At 39.6% G+C, this 19,573-nt stretch overlaps 3 protein-coding genes and 3 pseudogenes across 4 annotated transcripts; 2 read left to right on the top strand and 4 right to left on the bottom strand.

Annotated features, from left to right (window-relative positions):
- Nucleotides 1–508: 508 nt before the first annotated feature.
- LOC137737378 (uncharacterized) lies at nt 509–2,726 on the bottom strand. Its single transcript, XM_068476834.2, has 2 exons — nt 2,003–2,726; nt 509–1,282 (listed from the first exon to the last, which is right to left on the bottom strand). The coding sequence occupies exons 1-2, from the start codon at nt 2,357–2,359 to the stop codon at nt 779–781; spliced, it is 861 nt and encodes a 286-aa protein (XP_068332935.2). The 5' UTR covers nt 2,360–2,726; the 3' UTR covers nt 509–778.
- A 1,545-nt stretch (nt 2,727–4,271) lies between these two features.
- Nucleotides 4,272–7,049, bottom strand: LOC137742116 (lysine-specific histone demethylase 1 homolog 1 pseudogene; annotated as a pseudogene). The gene has a single exon (XR_015956225.1). The product of XR_015956225.1 is annotated as a lysine-specific histone demethylase 1 homolog 1 pseudogene (transcript).
- Nucleotides 7,050–7,587: 538 nt separating this feature from the next.
- LOC137715574 (uncharacterized) lies at nt 7,588–9,519 on the top strand. Its single transcript, XM_068454921.2, has 2 exons — nt 7,588–7,834; nt 9,172–9,519. The coding sequence occupies exons 1-2, from the start codon at nt 7,719–7,721 to the stop codon at nt 9,377–9,379; spliced, it is 324 nt and encodes a 107-aa protein (XP_068311022.1). The 5' UTR covers nt 7,588–7,718; the 3' UTR covers nt 9,380–9,519.
- A 322-nt stretch (nt 9,520–9,841) lies between these two features.
- Nucleotides 9,842–11,924, bottom strand: LOC137715562 (lysine histidine transporter-like 8; annotated as a pseudogene).
- A 1,493-nt stretch (nt 11,925–13,417) lies between these two features.
- On the top strand, nt 13,418–14,440 carry LOC137741707 (putative serine/threonine-protein kinase WNK11 pseudogene; annotated as a pseudogene).
- Nucleotides 14,441–16,020: 1,580 nt separating this feature from the next.
- On the bottom strand, nt 16,021–18,952 carry LOC137738973 (peroxisomal OPC-8:0-CoA ligase 1). Its single transcript, XM_068478445.2, has 4 exons — nt 17,472–18,952; nt 16,757–16,902; nt 16,589–16,656; nt 16,021–16,426 (listed from the first exon to the last, which is right to left on the bottom strand). The coding sequence occupies exons 1-4, from the start codon at nt 18,763–18,765 to the stop codon at nt 16,198–16,200; spliced, it is 1,737 nt and encodes a 578-aa protein (XP_068334546.2). The 5' UTR covers nt 18,766–18,952; the 3' UTR covers nt 16,021–16,197.
- Between the last annotated feature and the right edge of the window lie 621 nt (nt 18,953–19,573).

Consider the following 19,573-nt stretch of genomic DNA (forward strand, 5'->3'; position numbering starts at 1 on the left):
ATGCTACTTTCGTTGCTGTATAATGTATATAGACTTATAATATCACAAGTTAAAAGTCTAAATTAAGAGATATGACTGATATTCCTATCTTGACCAATCAAGCCTCCACTTTCTTTTGCACCTCTGCGCATTTTGACATCATGTTACTCTACTTATCACTCCCACCTCCATGTTACTCTTCACTTTCACGCATGTACAACACTATATAGTACATGGATCCAAGTGACCGTCCGGATTAATTAAGGAAATGGGGATCCCTTGAGCATTTTCTTACATTACTTCATTTGCTTCTTCAATAGTTAATTTATTAAGTTACTCCAAAACAATATCAACATTGTAAAATTTGGCCATAAAACAAATTTACAAAGAACCATTCAGCATATAATCCCGTTCATAAATATGCATAGCATATATATATATATATATATATATATATATATATATATATATCTTATACATAAATACACACACACACACACACACACACACAGAGACCACACGAAGGGAATACAAAGGAAGAACAAATATCTTATTAATCAACAATAATGTTTAAATAACATACAAAAGAAATTGAAGGTCCTCCCAAACCAAAGAGAACCCTACAACGGAAACCCTAAACAAACTTGCATATAAGCCAATATACTCTCAATAGAAGATGGCAAATAAACCACCCATCACAGGGAGGAGGAAATTAACAAACCACAAATGAAACCACCATAACCATTCTTTCCGAACACAAGACAAGATTATATATGTTGTTTTTTTCTTAATCCCTTGATTAGTAGGAAGGAGTATCCTTCTCTTTCTCCTTGATGTCCTTGTGATCTTCCTCGGCCTTGGAATGGTACCCAGGAAGCTTTTCCTTGATCTTCTCCATAATACCCTTCTTTTCCTTGGGCTCTTCGCCAGCTTCATAAGAGGCTACTACCGGTGGCTCCGCGGCATGATGGTCGTGACTCTGCTGTTCGTACGAAGCAGCAGCAACTGGAACCTCCTCAGTCTTCTTGTGTCCAGGAAGCTTTTCCTTGATCTTCTCGAGGAAACCCTTCTTTTCCTCAGTTGGGTAATCAGTGGGCTCTTCGTGGTGATGGACAACCGGAGCTGGAGCTTGATGATGATGTTCCTCCTCGTACACTTTCTCCACTGGGACAGCCGTGTCCTCTTTGTGATAGCCTTCTTCCTTGTGATCATCACCGGAGATCTTCTCCTTGATCTTATCCTTCAATCCCTTCTTTTCTTTCCTCTTCTTCTTCTTCTCTTCATCTTCCTCCTCATCGCTTGACTGCGAATGTTCAGAGATTTCATACAGTTTAGACATTTAAGTTATGGAAATTAAGAACAAGGACAAATGTTAGAGGAATGCTTGGAAGATTAAATTGTTTTGACTAAATTTTGTAAGCATATGAAAATTTATGATTAAATTGTTAATATTTATCCTCATTTTTTATATTGGTGACACTTTTAATCTGTTAATTTAATCTACTAATTTAATTTTCTTAGTATTACTCTATATGTCATGTCAAATATATAATCAACGTAAACACTACGTGATTACAAGCGGAATATGCAGAAAAACCCTGATCTATAAAATCCCAACAGGATCGTTTCAGAATCCTTTGGTGAGATTCTAGAAATCCATGAAATATATCTGTTCATCGTACGTTCAATTTTGATCGGCATTGTTTATATTTAATTTAAAATAAAAAGTATTTAAAATAATTTCTAATCATGTGTACGATGAACGAATGTAAATTTTGATTGGTACTGTCTATATTTAATTTTAAATAAAAATATTTAAAATAATTTCTAATCGGATAGGATGAAGTAACATAATTTACGGATTCCTAAAATACTAAAATACTGCGAGATCCGGATTCCTTTCTTTTTTGGGTTAAGAAATCTTGCCAAAAATATGTATGATACAATACATGATTTCCTTTTAATTAGCTTAAAAGCAAATCTTTTGTAATAAAAAAATAAATTTCCAAATACGAATACTTACAGAGCTAGAACTGCTGTTAGATCGGTGAAGCTTCTGCAAGAGATTCTCGTGCTTCTTCTCCTTGTCCTCCTCCTCTTCTACTTTGCTGTATGATGATGTGTACTGATCAGGAGCCGGTGCCTTATGATGATCGGAGATCTTGGCTTTCTCATCAAACTCAGTGACGATCACCTCCTCCTCCTGATAAGAAGCTGGCTTCTCCTCATGCTGATAAGAAGTTGGCTTCGCCTCCGCTTTCTTCCCCAAGAAATCAAACAACCCGCGATCCTTGGTCTCGACTGCACCAGATCCCTCCTCGTAATCCCCCGTCTTCCTCTCGTACTCGTGTTCTTGGCTCTTGTTGTACTCCTCCGCCATACTTTCTTAATATCAAATCACAACCAACTTAAAAGAATAATGATTTTGTAAAGAGAGCAAACGAAATGTTGCTTTGATGTTCTTTGCTTATGCAGAGAGTGAGCTTTATATAGCATCCAGCCACACGCATATGACGCCATTAAGTTAAAAGCAGATTATATATGCGATTTATATCCTATTGTAACCGACCGACGTGGTGAATTCAATTCAATCATAAAAGGAGAGAGGAGAATTGGTACCCGCGCAAATTTCCACTCGCCATGGATAGCCGACGCGTGTCAGGATGGCAAATGTGCCAGTTAGGAGCGGCGAGTTGTGCCTTCCTTGTAGGCAAATCAAATAATGGAAATCAAACAGTCTTAAAGGCAAAAGAAGAAAGTAGACGAATGCCAAGGAGGAGAGGTGAGAGTCGTGAGACGTACTGGTGCTGAGAGCATGTACCAGTAAGAGGCCGCAACGTGTAAGGAGAACGTGGGAGGAGTGCAAGTGTGGGACCCCTCAGTGTCGGCCTTGTTCGGATAAATGCGTGAAGGTCGGTTTGATGGAGGGGACCACGTGGCAATCGTCGGAAGGAGGCATGGGGTTTTCGAGATTTGCGATGGTGGGTGCACCGTAAATTATTATGGTGGGCCATTTTATTATTCATCAGGATTATGAAAGAGAGAGGAATCCTCTCCTGATCATTCTTTCTAATCTATAAAGTTCGTTGAAATTTGACTTAATAAATACAAATAAAAATTTATTTTAATCGTTGAATTAAATTTTAATCGTTCAGATTTCCGGTGATTCCGGATCCCTTTCCTTATGAATGGTTATGACTTGCCACTTGTCGGGTTCATCACTTTGAGAGGGTACCGAGTACAGATGGCAGCATGCCGCGGTTCTCGAACCATGGCTAGGCGCCGTACTGTTTTAGTTTTGGTTTAAGCCCAAAATTCAATCAATCGAGTTACCCTATGAATTATGAAATATTAGAATACAAGTTCGTACCAATTTTGGATGGTCTGCACATGTCCATGCACGTGACTTGTAGTCTTTGTCTAAAACTTTGTTAAACATAAGGATGAATTACAATTCACAACTTCAAATGCATACAGCAAATTCAGAAGCTTTTGTCGTACGAGAGACTGAAAATATTAACGAAATAATTGAGAAAAGTTTGGAAGGCAAGTAGCATTGCTAAACTTTTCTCATCGTTTTATATACAACTAATTGGGCCGGTCCCATTTGATGGTTTGACATAAAGATGACCAATAACGTTTCTTTGGTGGCCAAGCCAACGACGCCACTAAAAGAAATATATATTTTCTTTCCTAAAGAAATTCAGAGTATCTGATTTACGAAATTCAAAATGGTATTAGTGACCAAATTAGAGAGCACACCACTTGGCAGTTGGGAGTGGCACTCAGTATGAAATGAAACCTTGATGAAAGTGATTATTGATGTGACTGCTTTCGGATATCATAAGATAGATAATGGTAAAGTATACAAGAATGGCAAAGTCATCGGCCCCATGAATCAAACATTTATTTTGGGCTTTTTTGCCTTTTTCAGTCTGAGCAAACCAACAGGCTTCCCAACCCATTACCCATTGCCCATTGCCCATGTGAATTTCCGTCGTACATTCGATCCGAGGGCCTTTTATCCAGGTCCAAGGACTTCAGATGAATCGATCATGGAGAAAATTTATACCTCATAATCCTTACAAAATGGTAGGATTGGACAAAATTTAGAATCTAGTAATTTTTAATTCAATCCAATCCAATTCCTAGCCACCAAGTTTTGGCATAGTTAAGACCAATCAATTTCGTCATCCGTCCCTTATAGCCTATGCTCTACGGTCCATGGAGATTGGAAACAAACAACGCAGCAAAACATAAACAGCCACACAAAAAGCATACTGCAAACTGAATGAAGAAAAATCATACTTCTTCAACTAAATTCACGAGGGAGTAAGAGAGGATGAAGAATAAATAACTCACAATCACTTTTGCACTTCCAAGGACAGAATTAAGCAACAACTTAACCAAGGCAGAAATAATCACTACCAAACCAAATCAGTTCAGTTCAGTTGCCCATGAATTCCATCCAGCTGCTCAAATCAATGACCCAATCAACTGCAATCCATTATGCACAACACACACCCAGGATTCTTCATACTTTAACTCCTCCATCTACGTTGGGTTTTGATTTTGCTGTCCTAATGTAGCTGATTAAAGATTCCCCGGCACCACTTAGACCTTTCCTCCCAACCAACCTCACCCCAAATTCCACATTTATCATTCTCATCCTGTTCCCATCCCCTTCTACCTCACTCAACTTCTTCGCCTGATTCCTCGAAATCAAACCATATAGGCAAAGAGAGAGACATGATCCCATGTCCATATTTCCCCCTCCAAATGTCACCCTCAACAGCGAGTTAGCAGAATCAAACTCATTTGACCGGGGATCATACAAAACAGAGAAGCTCCCACATCTTAGGTCAGGGGTGTCAAATAAATTATTCAAATCGTCCTTTTCATCACCAACATTACTTGATTTTTCTGATGGGATAATTGACCGCAGTTTGGCTACTCTCAGTATGTTAGCCGCTTCTCTCATCCCACTCAAAAAAGCTCCGTGCATTGTTGCCGGATATTGCTTGTTAGTGGCCTCTCCAGCAAAGAACACTCTCCCATCCCCAATACTCTCTGCCAGAATATCATAATCATCTCCTGAAGACCCTACTGCAACATATGAATAAGATCCGTATGCAAAGTCATCCTTCCCCCACCGAGTGCACACTGCCTGAATAGGTTCCGGAACAGCAATCCCTTTCGGGTTGAAAATACCCCTTAATATGTCCAACACCCTATTCACAGACTCAACAGGAGACATCAACTCAAACTTAATCGCAGCATCTCCAGCCACAAGAGCAACTAGAAGAGGCCCTCCTGATACAGAAGAGTAGCTATAAAACAGAAAGAACTCGCCTCTCATAGTCGGCTCCTCAGTCAAGTGCCCAAAAGTATCAATATCTCCACCCCAGAAGTTATAAGGGAACAATATGGCAACCTTATTCAGTAATCCAAATCCTAAACTATGAATTGCATCCTTCTTCCTTTGTGGAAGCTCAGGGACAAATTCAATGGAACCCTTCTTAAGCACACCTAACGGGACCGTGCAAAGAACCATGTCCCCACGAAACTCCTGCCCGTTTGCATAAACCAAAACCCCATCAGAACCATACCGAATACTTTGCACAGTCCTTTCATAGAAGATTGGAAGGCCCTCTGCAAGGGACCGCACAAAAGTATCATTGCCTCCCGGGATAAAACAATGGTCACCTCCCATCTCATAGGGATCATCCTGATCCCAATAGGCCATGGACAAATTGGACATCAAGGAAGCATTTGCATATTCCAAATTAGCAAGATGCCAGTCCAAGAGCATCCGCTCCTGTGGGTCTTGGGCAACACTATAAACGCGTCGAAAAGCTTCCAATGCAGTCCCTAACGAAACATCTACGGACTTAACTTCCTCTATCATTGCGTGCCTAAGCTTACAAACTCTATCTAACAACTTATTAAAAGAAGCCTCTATACTAGAATCCATCTCAGAATTCACAGCTTTCCCATCTGGTAAATAAAGCGGGCAAATATCCCTCACCTTGTGAAGAGGCAAACCCAGTTGCCTAGCTAAAACTCCGAGCGGGTTGCCATTGATTCCAGTGAGGACACTTCCGCCGAGATCCGCCGCAGCCTCCACTCCCTCACGCTCGCCTACCATCTTCCTCGTCTTCACGCGACCACCAGGCCTGCTCCTACCTTCCAAGACCGCAACTTTGAAGCCCAAAAACACCAATTGTCTGGCAGCAACCAAACCTGCCAAGCCAGCCCCCACAATGACCACATTGCCCCTCTCGGCCTCGACAAAGGACCTCAATTTTACTTCTTTCACCGCCGGTGCAAGCCCGAAGTTGATGTAGCCGTGCTCCACCAGAAACTCGTAAGCTGAGTCTACCAGGCCTTTGTGCTCCGAGCGAATTGACTCCAGCGCCAGCTCCCGGGTCAACCAGAAAGACACATTTGACCTCCACCGAGCCAGAATGTGGTTCCTCACGACGATATAGTTGGCTTGCTCAACGCCGCCGATGGTGGGGACCACGTTGGCATCGATTTCCTCCTCCGTGAGCGAGTCGACCGGAAATCCCACTGATAGTGCGATTAGGGCTTCGACGTCGACGTCTTTGTTGAGATCGGTGCGGCGGTTCTTGGCCAACGACGGAGAGCCATTGAGCTCCGTGAAGAACTTCTTCCTGCGACGGCGTCTCTTGGCTGGCAGACCGAGTTCAGCTGGGCCCGGTTCGATAGGGTTTTGGAGGTGCTGTTGTTCGAGAAGGGTGTCTTCGCCTTCGGGAATGGGCTCGGAGGAGTCATCTTGAGAGTCCGAAACGGGGGCTTCGAGGATCGTTTGGGGAGGTGCCGATGGGTTTTCCGACGAGTGGTTTTCTTGAGGGGTTGAGCTTGAGGGAGTGAGGTCGGTTTCCGGCGACGAGTCGTCGAAGACGACGTCGTTAGGGGGATTCTCGGAGGGGTTTTGGGGTTTGTCCGTTGTTTCCATGTGGGTATGCCGTTCCTTCGGCTCCACTGCAAGCGTGGACTATCTTAAGCCTAATTTTAGGCCTTTTCGAATTCAAACTAACTTCCAATCAATAAGAGTTGTGCCTTTGGAACTTAAGAAGGCCCATCTTTACCCCAAACACAATAAAAATAGGCCGGGTGAAAAGCCCACCACTCTTTTTAATCTTTCACAGGGCAATTTTGTTAACGTTAATCAGACACTTAATTATCTGTCTTTAATAAGTACTCATCTTTTGATTTCTCCAAATCAATTATTGCCAATTCATTCTAGTTTATCCTTATTTTATTTTATTTTTTATCAAATGATAGATTTGTTAAATTAAAAAATAAATAAAGTTCGAATCCATAACGTGATGCAAAGACAAAACACTAATTCAATATTATGATAAAGCGGCACTTGCGTTCTAGTTTACCATTGCAATATTGAAAAAAGATAGAATAAACTGAACAGCTCAGTTTAATTTGATCCGGTTTAACCGCCATTCTTGTTAGGAAAACCCCGGCTTACCAAATTATACTAAAAAACCGAGCCATTCGAGCGAGTCCACAAAAATCAATTTTAACGTCGAGGGCACGGATTGGGAAGACGCAACGAAAACCAGCGAATACTCGTCGTTTCGTCGTTTCGTCGTTCGAATCCATTGTTGCAGTTGCAGTTGCAGAGAACCTCGGAGGAGCTCCTGTAAAGATAATAAGAGAGGTTCATACAAGGCAAAAGCAAAGGCAAGGGCAAAGAGATGATAACGCGATCGAATCTGGCGGAGCAGTTGCGAGAGTATCAGATTCGATCGAAGCATGAATGGGCTTCCGTCTCCTTCTTCTCCTCCACCTCCTTCAATCATACTTTATCAAGGTTTCAACCCACTCCCCTCAACTTTCCCGATTTCTGTTTAATTTCTCCATTATCTTTGATTTCTGTTCTCTTGCTTTCTGATTATGCGATTTATATGCTTAACAATTTGGGAGAAACATTAAAGTGTTACTCTAGTTTAGATTTGATAATTGCTAATTATTTAAGTTGAGGTTTTTAATCACAACTTTAGGCTTTAGCTTCGATTGGAGGCCTAATTCCTGTCGTTTGAGCTCGATTTAATCAATAGTTCAATGGAGGAAGGGGTAGAATGACAGAATTTTAAATAAATAGGGGAAAACAAAATGATGATGAAAAGATATGTTGGTTTGGTATATTATAGTGCCTGTTTTTCGAATTTGGGAGTGGCTGTCTGCAATTTAGGATTCCTGGAGATGTAGGACAGGAGCCCAGATTGTCGATTCATCTGAGGGAGTGATGTAGGACAATAAGAAGAGATTCGGACTCATTTTGGTCTTCCGCCTTTGCATCACCCAATTGTGTATTCAAATCACTCCATGTGAACCTTTGCTTTGCACAGAAGAAGGAAATCACAGACCACCTTTTATAGGATAATTGGTACATGGATTTGGAAAGATCCATATTAATACACCCAGGAATTCTCAAGAAGAGTGTTATTACACCTAAACATTTACAATGTGACATAGAGAGACTCTAAGACTATGAACGTGCGGACACATGTTTAAACTTCATTTATTGCTCAACTCAAGAAACTAGAAAGACTCTCATTTATCAGCATCTGAACTTGGTTATTGCATCAGAGAGGAACGTTTACACAGCTTGTCGTTATGCATTCTTTCTGAACATTGAAATGAATTCTAGTGAATAAACTTCCCATAAATAGCAGGTTTTAAGGATAAACAAGGGAGGGAATGAAAAATGAAATGATTTTCTTGATATGATTGATAATGATTGCAGAGAGGTTTAAATAGGTTTGAACATACAGGCTAACACTTGTCAAACTCAGCTAACAGTATCTAACCATCTAACTGTATTGACTGAAACTAAACATAACAATGAATCAACTAACGGGTAACAACTGTTGGTTTGCTGATCATTAGAGGATTCAGTTTGTGAAGATGATGATATGTCATTAGGTTTCTCTTGGATAATGATTGCATTTAGGCTCGTGCTGCTTTTATGTTCGTCTTTGATTTTCTTGATGTTCTCTAGTCTTTTTCACTTAATGAACTTGGTTAGAACTGACCCTTTTTGATGATGTAGGAGTATTGCGTTTGTGCATATTTTTCGTACTGAAATATCTGAGATGTTACTATTGATGCTAATATTTCTTTTTTTGCCCCAACTTGTGGATGCAGGGTGGATGTTGTGCTCTTTGTAATATGGGAACTGGTAATCCTAGCTTTCCTGGTTTTTTCGGCAGTTTCTTTATATTTTAGGCATATGCGACTTGCTTTCATCTTAGTATGCATTGCAATGCTCTTGCTTTTGTGCATAAAAGTTACAAAGCAAGTGAGATTGGCTAGGAAAAAGAAACGGAGGATGCTTCTTCCATTATCTATGTAATACTAGATGAGGGGCACGCGCTACCCAACCTTATTGTGTACATCTGGAAAAGTCTTGGCCATTGCATTTGGTCTGTATGGCATGTTGATCAGGGTGGAATGTGTAATCATTGCCTTCGAAGGTTAGGTAAAAAATTGATGTGATTACTGTGGAAGACGCTGATCAGAGTGGCGAGTTGATTGATCAAGATGGTGAGATTTCGTTAGTGAGGGGAGGAAAGGTTAGTTGACCATACGGTTTCTTCTGTTACTATTGAGAATATTCTGTTGTCGGCCTATTACTAATGATATAGTGATGTTTTCTTTACTTAAGAACAATACAATGACATAAGAAACAAGTCTATGACATTTCAGATGCATATACCCCAAAGTGTTATTTTACTGTGTGGATGTGCAGCATGAAGTAAAATTACTTTAGATATCAGAACCGTTATTAAAATTGCCACTTCCTTCTTTAGGATTAGCGTTGGGTATGTTCCTTTACAAGGCAATGGTATATACTTATATGACCAGGGAAAAATGGAGGCGTTGGTTGATAGTTAAGGTCGAGAGCGGGATCTTATTGCCTCGGTTGCTTATTGAGGCTTGAAGAAGTGGACTTCTATTCCCATAGTGACTATGTTCCAAATTGCTCCGGTGATGATTAAAATGCTTAGGACTATCCCCAATGCTCCGAGTGCCCGGTTAAAAATTGTGCTACATTTACAAGGTTTCTTAATCAGTATCCACATGAAACATGGATACGCCAATGTGATTGGTACTTCAACTCCTCCGATGATTCCTGCTAGGCTGGGCAAGAATGGTAGTGCAACAGATATAAAAAATGCAAAGCAGCCGAACGAAACTCCTAAATCCGGTGAGTCGCCACCAAGGACACGGTTTTGTTCACGCTGCTAGTAAATCTGAATTCGAGATTGTCGAAAACCAGCATTGCATATATTTGAAAGGAGCTGAGGCTGTTAACCACGACGACGACGAGCATGCTTGTCAATCCTAGGACAAATTTTGATGTGTCATGTCCGTGGTATTTGTTCAAAGCATTTAACATCCCCCCGCTTGAAGGTATCTGCCATAGGTATAATACGCAATCCAGGTCAAAAAAACATTTGCTAATTTCAGTTTAGTCAAAAGCAAAAGACGTTTTTGAATATTAAGGCATGGGATGACTCCCTTCCACATTGGCAAACACGACGGCCGTTTAGAGTTCCAAGGCATGGTTCCCTGCAAATATTCCAAATAATTTATGTATATATTACTTTTACTAGCTAGGTTGTGGTTAAGCGCACGTGAGGACAAAATATTTACAACATATCGACAATCATACCAACAATATATCAACAATATCTACGTTATATTTACCCATATCAACAGGATGTCCACACATTTAGTTAGTTACCTGTATCTCAAGCACAAGGTAGCCTCTGAAAGCGAAGGTAGTGATCCCAAGCGCATATAGGACACTGAAAACGGTGGCTGCATCAGATTTTGTTTCCAGCGGCTTATAAGAAACACCGTTGGGTCTATCTTTGGTGACAGAAACCACCCATATGAGCGTGCAGTAGCTTACGGCAGTGATAGCCCCAATGAGGGAAATCCCGGATATTGATTTGAGGTTAGGAAGCTGAGCGAGAAGAATGGCAGTGCCGGTGAACACCAAATACCACTCTATCGTTGACGGTGGATTTACGTGGCGGCATGTCTCACTGCACACGATTTGGAAAAACATTTTCATGGTCCCACCTCGGATCATGATCAGGGTTGCACACGTACCACCTGAGAGGTACATGATTGGAAACAATGCCAGAAATTTCCCTAGCTTCTCACCTGAGAGTTACACTTCTTTTTGTTAAAATTGGATACTGATTTTGGACGAACAATTATTGACAACTTTTTTAGGACGTTGCAATTTGTCGTAGATTGCCGAACCAGTATTTTGTATTATTGAGCGTTCGATCAATTAATATATCAATATATGTAAGTGTGTGTATATATGTATATATATTATGCATGGTTAATTAGCAAAAGCTGCCATGGGAAGTCGAAGGTATCTTCTGTAGCGCATTCCCGATTCGGATATGTGCAGTTGTATCAGTAACCACAGAGTATAGAGCTGCTACATAAAAGCCACTGGGAGACATATAATTCCCCATTCCCTGCAACCCATGAATATACACACATGTAGTTAAATTAATTAAGCAAATGAAGAACCATGCATACTAATTAATTATACGTAAATAAATATCAGAATTTAGAGAAAACCAATTGATTAAAAAATTGATTAAAGCTGTTACGAGCCAAGAGCATCGAAAGATAAAGGAAGAAGGAGGGCTGGAATGCCGATTCCGGAACTGAGAGTCCTGAGGATCAAGCTTTGTCAAGTGTCCAACTTCTTCTAGGTAGCCTCGCATGCTTGTCATCGCCGCCTTCATCGGACTGCCCAAAGGAGTCGCCATAAAACGAGAAACGAGCGGACCTTTTGGGGTCATATTTGTAGCACTTATTGGGCTCGACTTCACTTCCTCCACCACATCCATCTGATTCTGCATGTTCTGATTCCGAACGTTTCTTCCTCACCAATCACCATATATATATATGTATGCCAAATCTATATTTGGCTGAATATATATAGCTAGAGAACTGAGACACCGACAAAATTAAGTTAGATGTGGCAGGTGGTTTCTTATTTTTCTCCGGGGTGGGGCCATCATGATTCATGCATGAATATATGATGGGTGATTAACAAATAATTTAAGGATAAATTCTCGGTAATATTTATTAATTTGATATTATTTTATTGTACAAAATTAGTATATAAAAAGACGATCTCAAACTAATAAGGTTTGTGTGCTTTTGAGTCTCATGAAACTAAGCTTGTGTGCTTGTGAGTCGTGTGAGTGACGAGGATTCACAGATAGAGGACCCAATTAGGCAAAGGTCAAAGGTGGGAAAGGTGTTTAATGAATTCAAAGTTGAAAGTAGAATCTTTTGACTAGAGTTGGGTTGGCTGCGTAACTGCGTTGCTTTGCATGTTAATTATATGTATGTATTTTTTGTGTAAGAAGACGTGGGAGAGGAGAATCCATTAGTGGTTGACCAACATATTTCTTATAGCTAGAGCCTTGTCCGTTTGCTACCGTACCCAGCCCAAGTGCCATCATGCATGAGCATGACCCATATATATTCTGTAATATATATATATATATATAGATGGCATATAGAATTGGAGATCATCATCAGTCATCAGTTTCTGTAATTAATATAATTAATCTTGCAGAGTAAAATATAGTATACTAATTAATGAAATTAAGAGAATTTTCCCTATATTTAGGAGTCATGTTGCACGTACCATCTAGTTGTACCGTATGTAGAATAAAGATAAGATCTACTAACGTATGTGGTACGTGTACCATTATTTGTATTATCATTTAGAGAAACGGTACAATATATATATATATATATATATATATATGATAAAGGAATAAACATGTTGACAAATATTTTTACACTTCTTTTAAACCCTTAGATTACAAAATATCCAAAGGTCCATATTCATTCATTAAATAACATGGATGCTTAAGTGGATTTTAACTAATATTAAACATAAAAATAAATTTCAAAAAGCATAAAATATGGAAGGTAATTAAAAATAAAATTAAAAGAAGAAACCCTAGTTTTAAGCGTGCAAACAAGAAAGGACGTAGAACTCCATTGATTCGAAGTACCGTAACCTCCATCTCCTTCTTTGCTGATGAGGCCTGCAACTTTCATATGATTGATATGAAATTTTGATGTCTTCTACAACGAATCATGCTATTAGTCTCTTGAATCTTCATTACGTAAGCAAAACGTACAAAATCCTAAATTGTATATTATTGTTCATATATGTACAAATAGAGTAACTCAATACTATTGCATCGGAAAAGTAGGGGTAGCGTTCTGTTCTGTTTGGCTCGTTAGTCATGATTTGAAGTCCTTTGTGAATGGCGCAGTTGTTTATAGCTTGAACTGGTTTAATTCCTCATCAGAGTGATCTTTGAAGATGCCAGTTGAGAGTTCGAATGCATCTGATCGAGATGCTGAACCATTTATGGAGGTTGATCCAACTGGACGGTATGGGCGGTATGCTGACCTCCTTGGTCATGGTGCTGTGAAAAAGATTTATAAGGCTTTTGATCAGGAGGAAGGTACAAAGGTGGCCTGGAATCAGGTCCAATTGTACAATTACAGTAACGGCCCAACACTCATAAATCGGCTTTACTCTGAGGTTAAGCTGTTGAGGCAGTTGAAGAACAAGTATATCATTGTTTGTCACAGCGTTTGGAAGGACGAGGCGCATAGCACTTCGAATTTTATCACTGAGGTGTGCAATTCTGGAAACCTGAGGGGTAACCTAAATCGACAAAACTAAAAAGATTTTGCAAAACCTAATTTAATCATCCTACATATATGGACAATAATATACGATTTAGGGTTTTGTACGTTTTGCTTACAACCTTAACGCAACTACAACTAGGGATGGGCAAAATACCTATGAGTTTGGGTAACTGCGGTTACCCACTCATTTAAAATTTACAGTTACGGTTATGGGTAACCGTTTAGACAAACAAACGGTTATGGGTATAACCGTTTATCCGTGAAATTTAAATGGGCGGTTATGGGTATTACTTGCGATTATAACGAGTATCCATTAGTTATGAGTATTACCTGCAGTTATAACGAGTATCCATTTACCCATTTATTTTTGTTTTTACTTTGGAGTTATTGGTGATACTAATTCAATTTATGCATATGGATATGTGAAAAATCATGGAATGTAAACATTCTGTTTATGCATATTGATGAATGGTGATACTAACTCAATTGATTTGGTACTCCGCTTTTGTTTGCCATTTTTTTTTCTTCTGATAACTGAGTGTGCAATGTAAACCTTATGTGATCACTTACCTCTGTTGGATTCATGCTAATTGGTGTCGGTGTTCCTAAATAGGATACTAATTCAATTTACACATTTCTTTTGCAGGGCTCTTTTGGTGACAACGAGTCGATGAGACTTTGTGATTGAACGTGCTAAAGCATTAGTGTTCACAAGTGTTTAGTTTCGGAATATTTTGAAGCTTTGAATCATCTAGTATTCAAGATAATGACTACTTTTTGTTTTTAGAAGCTTTACTTTGTAATCATATGGATTATAATTAAAGATTTGTTTGGGTGTAGTAGAAAAATATCGTTCGTAAACTATTATTTCAATTATTGGAATTGTATGAGGACTTAAATGATTAAAATAGGGAAATGCATGCTAAAATGGATCTATAACAGTGTTTAATTGTCAGCAAATGAAAATTATGATAAATTTTTCTTTTGTAATTTTCATGTAGTTAAAAAAAAAACATGTAGATAGATGAAAAAATAAGTAAATGGGTAAAAAAAAAGGATAAACGGGTTCAAAAACGGGTAAATGAGTAAATGACTATGGTTAAATGGTCAACGGTCATGGTTAAATGGGTCAACGGTTATGGGTATGGTTAACCGTTTATAAACGGTTATGGGTATGAGTATAACCGTTTATGCAATTACCCAACTGGTAAATGGTTATACGGTATGAATATAAACGGTTATAGGTAAATAACCACGGTTATCCATCCGGCATAACCGTTGCCCATACCTAGCTATACCACGTAGGTAGGTACGTATTCAAATTGTTAACTGAGCGATCCTTACCCTTGAGATGTCATGCATTCCCTTGTGATATTTCTTTGAAGTCCTCCTCTTGTTTCTTGTTTCCCTATCATTGGCTACCACTTGATACTAAAGGGAACTGCCTAAACCAAATTTGGACTTCTCTTCTTTATATTCTTACAGGACTGGAAAGAGAAATATGCTGTTTTTAACTTCCTGCACACGTCTCTTTAATTTTATCTCTGCTGTTTTTGTTTGATCTCATGGTTAAATAAAAAAAATATGTACAAAAAGTTAAAAGAGCGTGAAAATCACTTTCTTTGAAAAATTGTCAAAAGTTATAACATGACCGAGTTGAGACGGGAATTAGGGATCCAAACGGGCCGAATCCATTTCCATTTTCAGAGAGAATTTAGACAATAGATGCTAAAGCCCAAATCTTAATTTTGCAAGCACCAAAACAAAATCAAACCCTCCTCCCAAAGCCCAATCTGAAAACTTACATATAAACTCCTACAACAATTCCCCCACACTCACGCACGATCATTCGGAGGCTATGACTGTAACGATGAATAAAAACATCTATTCCGGGGGGAGATGGTAGTTTGAATTGGAAGGATTGGACTTTGCAGGTTGCCATTGAACCGTACGTTAAGAATAAATTTTTGCAAAAATTTAAAAATCTCATATAATTTGTCATTTAGATTCAATGCTTCATGAAAATATTACAAGTGATTGAATTATATGGGGACTAGGAAGAGGGTGCAAAACAAAAATCTCTTGCACCTTGACTGTTTCACCAAATTCAAATGGACACAAGCTTTTTAAACTCATATGATTCCACCAAATTCAGTCCTTAAAAACTCATAATCTCCATTGAAAAAGAGTGAAAAGTAAATGGAATTTTTGTCAGCACACCTTCTCGAGAATCCTCGAGTTTAAGAAAAATGAGGAACATTGCATGTGCTTATAAGAAGTATGGCTACTTTGCCATTGATTTTAAAGTGGAATTCCAATTGTCTTTCAGTAACCTCTCGAACTTACTAACTAGGCCGAGAATTTGACTGAACTAATATTGTTATAAGTACAACCACTATTTCAATCTCAAGTTATTAATAAATGTAGCACTAGTACTACAAGTGCTCATAGTTTAGACGAAGAAGAAGAAGCTGCAAGCTGAATGAGATCCTTCCTGAGAATCTTGCCAGATGGATTCTTAGGCACGGAATCTATAAATGCCACCCTCCTAATTCTCTTGTACGGAGCCACCTGCTTGGCCACAAACTCCATCACTCCGCTCTCCGTTAAACTGCTTCCGGCATTTCTTACCACATATGCCAGTGGATACTGTCCAACCTTTTCATCTGGAAATCTGATAACCATAATACATACATACATGTACACATTAATCACTATATACTGGAAAGAAAACAGCTGATCGAGATTACTTTGTCATAAACTATTGCAGCATCCGTGGAGATGAATCAATTATTAGGGGAAAATGGAGAGCTAATGAAGGGGTGCATGGGCTTACGGTATAACAGCAGCATCAGCAATTTCAGGGTGCGTGAGAAGCAAAGCCTCCAGTTCCGCAGGGGGCACCTAATAACAAAATAAATGGTTTTTTTTGTTTCTCTTCCAATAATATATTCAGCAAGTTGACGAATATTATCATTGTGCCACGTGTGTGAGGGATACTCACCTGATATCCTTTATATTTAATGAGCTCCTTCAACCTATCTACTACAAAAATAAATCCGTCCCCATCGATGTAGCACAAGTCTCCGGTTCTCAACCACCCTTTTGAATCAAGTGTCGATGCAGTCGCTTCTGCGTTACTAAAATATCCTGAACATACAGTTGTACCCAACAATATATTATAAACTAATTCACAAATTCATTAACAAATATTAACCTGTTGAAAAGTTAAAAACAGACATTATCAGTTGTATATTAAATTCTTTCCAAATTCACGTCCAATAATATTCAATTTACAAAAGATGATGCAAATATACAATTCTATTATTTTTGTAGCATCATCGTCCACTACTGGAGTTATTTAATTACAATTCTATTAACATTTCTGGATCATCATCAACCGCTCGCATTATTAGTAAGTAATGTTAAGAAAATTATATTTTTTTTACTATATTTGTTAATTATGTGATGAACCATTAATAATAAAAATAAACATGACAATCATGTCATAAAACATGACAATCATGTCTTTCATTTCTTAGTAGCATTCGTCACGTTACCATTCAAATAAACAACAAAAAAAAAATATTGACAAAAAAAACCAAAAGAAAAAGAAAAATGTAAGGCAATCAGCCAGCGGACGTAAACAAAAAACCAGTAAAGAATTTTCTTTCATCGGAAAAATTAGTAAGCTAATTGGATTGAAAGCGTAGACAAACCTTTCATGATCGTGGGACCTTTGAGCCAGAGCTCTCCCGTCTTATTCGCCGCTAGTGGATGACCGCTGTCCGGATCCACAATCATAGCTTCCATGCTCGCCGACAACATCCCCGCCGTACCGTACTTGCGACTCTCCTCCAACGAATCCGTTGACGCTCCGATTCCTGTCGATTCCGTCAATCCGTAACCCTGAAGAATCGTCACCATCGGATACTTCTCCAAGAACCCCTCGATCACTTCCTTGCTCAGCGGGGCCCCACCCGATAGCACCCACCTCAACGAACTCAGATCGTACTTGGCCTTCAGCTGGTCGGCGGCGTTAATCAGCGCCACCAGTATGGGAGGCACCAGCGGCAGATAGCTGACGCGGTTCCTCTGGATGGACAAAAGCATGTCATGCATCTCGAACTTAGGGAGTACGACAATCGTCGATCCGGAGGCAAGTAGGCCCGTCGCGAACGCCACCAAACCATAGATGTGGAACATGGGAACCGTGCAGAGGAACGTTTGGTGGTGGTTATCGTCCGAATAGAACCGGCCGATAACGGTCTGGACCATCGCTATCAGATTCCTGTGAGACGACACCACGCCTTTACTCGCCCCCGTCGTTCCCGACGAGTAAAGCAGCGTCGCCGTGTTGTCCTGGGTGATCGCTTCCCTCGATTTCAACCCATCATGTTTTTTATTCGACATCATCTTTCCCAAGGTATTCACAAAACTTTTATTATCAATGGGCGCATCAATTTCGTCATCGATGAGGACGATGGGGAGAGGATTTGGACCGGCGAGTTTGGGGATGAGCTGGCGAGTAGTGAAGGCGAGCACCGGTTTGGAATCGGCGATTTGCTTGGCGATTTCTCGAGAAGTGTTGAGGGGGTTGGTGGTTGTTATGATCGCGCCCAGCGACATCACGGCCAGGCAGACGACCGGGAAGAAGATGGAGTTCGGGGACAGGAGGAGGACGACGTGGCCCTTTCGGATGCCCATGTCGGAGAGCGAAGAGGCAACTGAACGGACGGCATCCCATAATTGAACGTAGGTGAGTTGTTGGCCGGTGGAGCCGTCGATGAAGGCCACGTTGCCACGGTGGGCCTGAGAGGAAATGAAGGTTGTGATGTCGAGGGAGTCGTTGGGCGGGAGTGGTATGGGCCTGCGCTTGCTGTAGAATACCGAATTGGAACTGCAGAAGCCGCTTCTGGCGTCGACCGTCGGAGTGCTGGCCATCGTGCCGTTGAATTTGACTGGCGAATGGATGAGATTGTTTTGGTTTGGTTTTTGGCTCCAAGGACTCATGCGAGGGTGGCTTTTTATATTCAGTGGAGCTCCTCCGTCGGTCCAATATATGACCTTTGACGGCCTGATATATGGCCTTTGACTGATTGCTTAGCCCCTATAAAGAGTTTGGTCAAACTCAGACATGTCTCATGGGGGTATTTTGGGCACACGTGTTCCACACTTGTTCATTTTTTAATGTGACTGGGATCTTCATTACATAAGCTGAGTTTTTCGTTTGGGTAAAGTGCTGATTCCTTAGAGCCACACAATACATTTGGCTGGTTTTATTAAGGAATTTTATATTTTATTTAGAATCTGTTTTATCATGCCATAAAAATAAATAAATAAATACAATGGTCAAAATTGCACTATCTTTATAGTTCTATATTTTAAGGAAAACTAATGCAAAAGGATTTGAAAATTTTGAGTTTTAACGATAAAGACAAAATAAAGGATAAAGTGAATAGTACCATAATTAATTTTTTAGTGTAAAAATATGGGTTTTCATTAAAATTCCCTTTATTTTAAGATAAGTATTTCATTTATCAAATAAAGAGAAAACATCATTAATCTGGAATACAATATGATTACTTACCTTACAAAACAAAATCCAACCAAATATAAAGATAACGATCACAAGGACAAAACCTTGCATCACTTTCTGGTGAACTTGCAAAAGACGACGACCCTTTGGCAAATAAGCAATGCTATGAGACATCACGAACATTTGGACCGAACTAGCTTTAAGGACTAAGTTTGACTAGTTTAGAATAGACTAAGCTGAATTAACTTAGTTAAACGTTTGATGCAATGTCAAAGTAAAAGC

Source organism: Pyrus communis, chromosome 15 (assembly GCF_041283825.1).
Source record: "Pyrus communis isolate YQ-2024b chromosome 15, ASM4128382v1, whole genome shotgun sequence".
NCBI classification, from domain to species: domain Eukaryota; kingdom Viridiplantae; phylum Streptophyta; class Magnoliopsida; order Rosales; family Rosaceae; genus Pyrus; species Pyrus communis.

Excerpts from the sequence above, each read along its gene's own strand:
- LOC137737378 (XM_068476834.2), bottom strand. The coding sequence starts at position 2,359 with ATGGCGGAGGAGTACAACAAGAGCCAAGAACACGAGTACGAGAGGAAG. Across the intron at positions 1,283-2,002 it reads CTAACAGCAGTTCTAGCTCT|TCAAGCGATGAGGAGGAAGA; the intron begins GTAAGTATTCGT and ends GAACATTCGCAG.
- LOC137715574 (XM_068454921.2), top strand. The coding sequence starts at position 7,719 with ATGATAACGCGATCGAATCTGGCGGAGCAGTTGCGAGAGTATCAGATT. Across the intron at positions 7,835-9,171 it reads TTCAATCATACTTTATCAAG|GGTGGATGTTGTGCTCTTTG; the intron begins GTTTCAACCCAC and ends TTGTGGATGCAG.
- LOC137738973 (XM_068478445.2), bottom strand. The coding sequence starts at position 18,765 with ATGAGTCCTTGGAGCCAAAAACCAAACCAAAACAATCTCATCCATTCG. Across the intron at positions 16,903-17,471 it reads AGGTCCCACGATCATGAAAG|GATATTTTAGTAACGCAGAA; the intron begins GTTTGTCTACGC and ends CTGTATGTTCAG. Across the intron at positions 16,657-16,756 it reads TTAAATATAAAGGATATCAG|GTGCCCCCTGCGGAACTGGA; the intron begins GTGAGTATCCCT and ends TTTTGTTATTAG.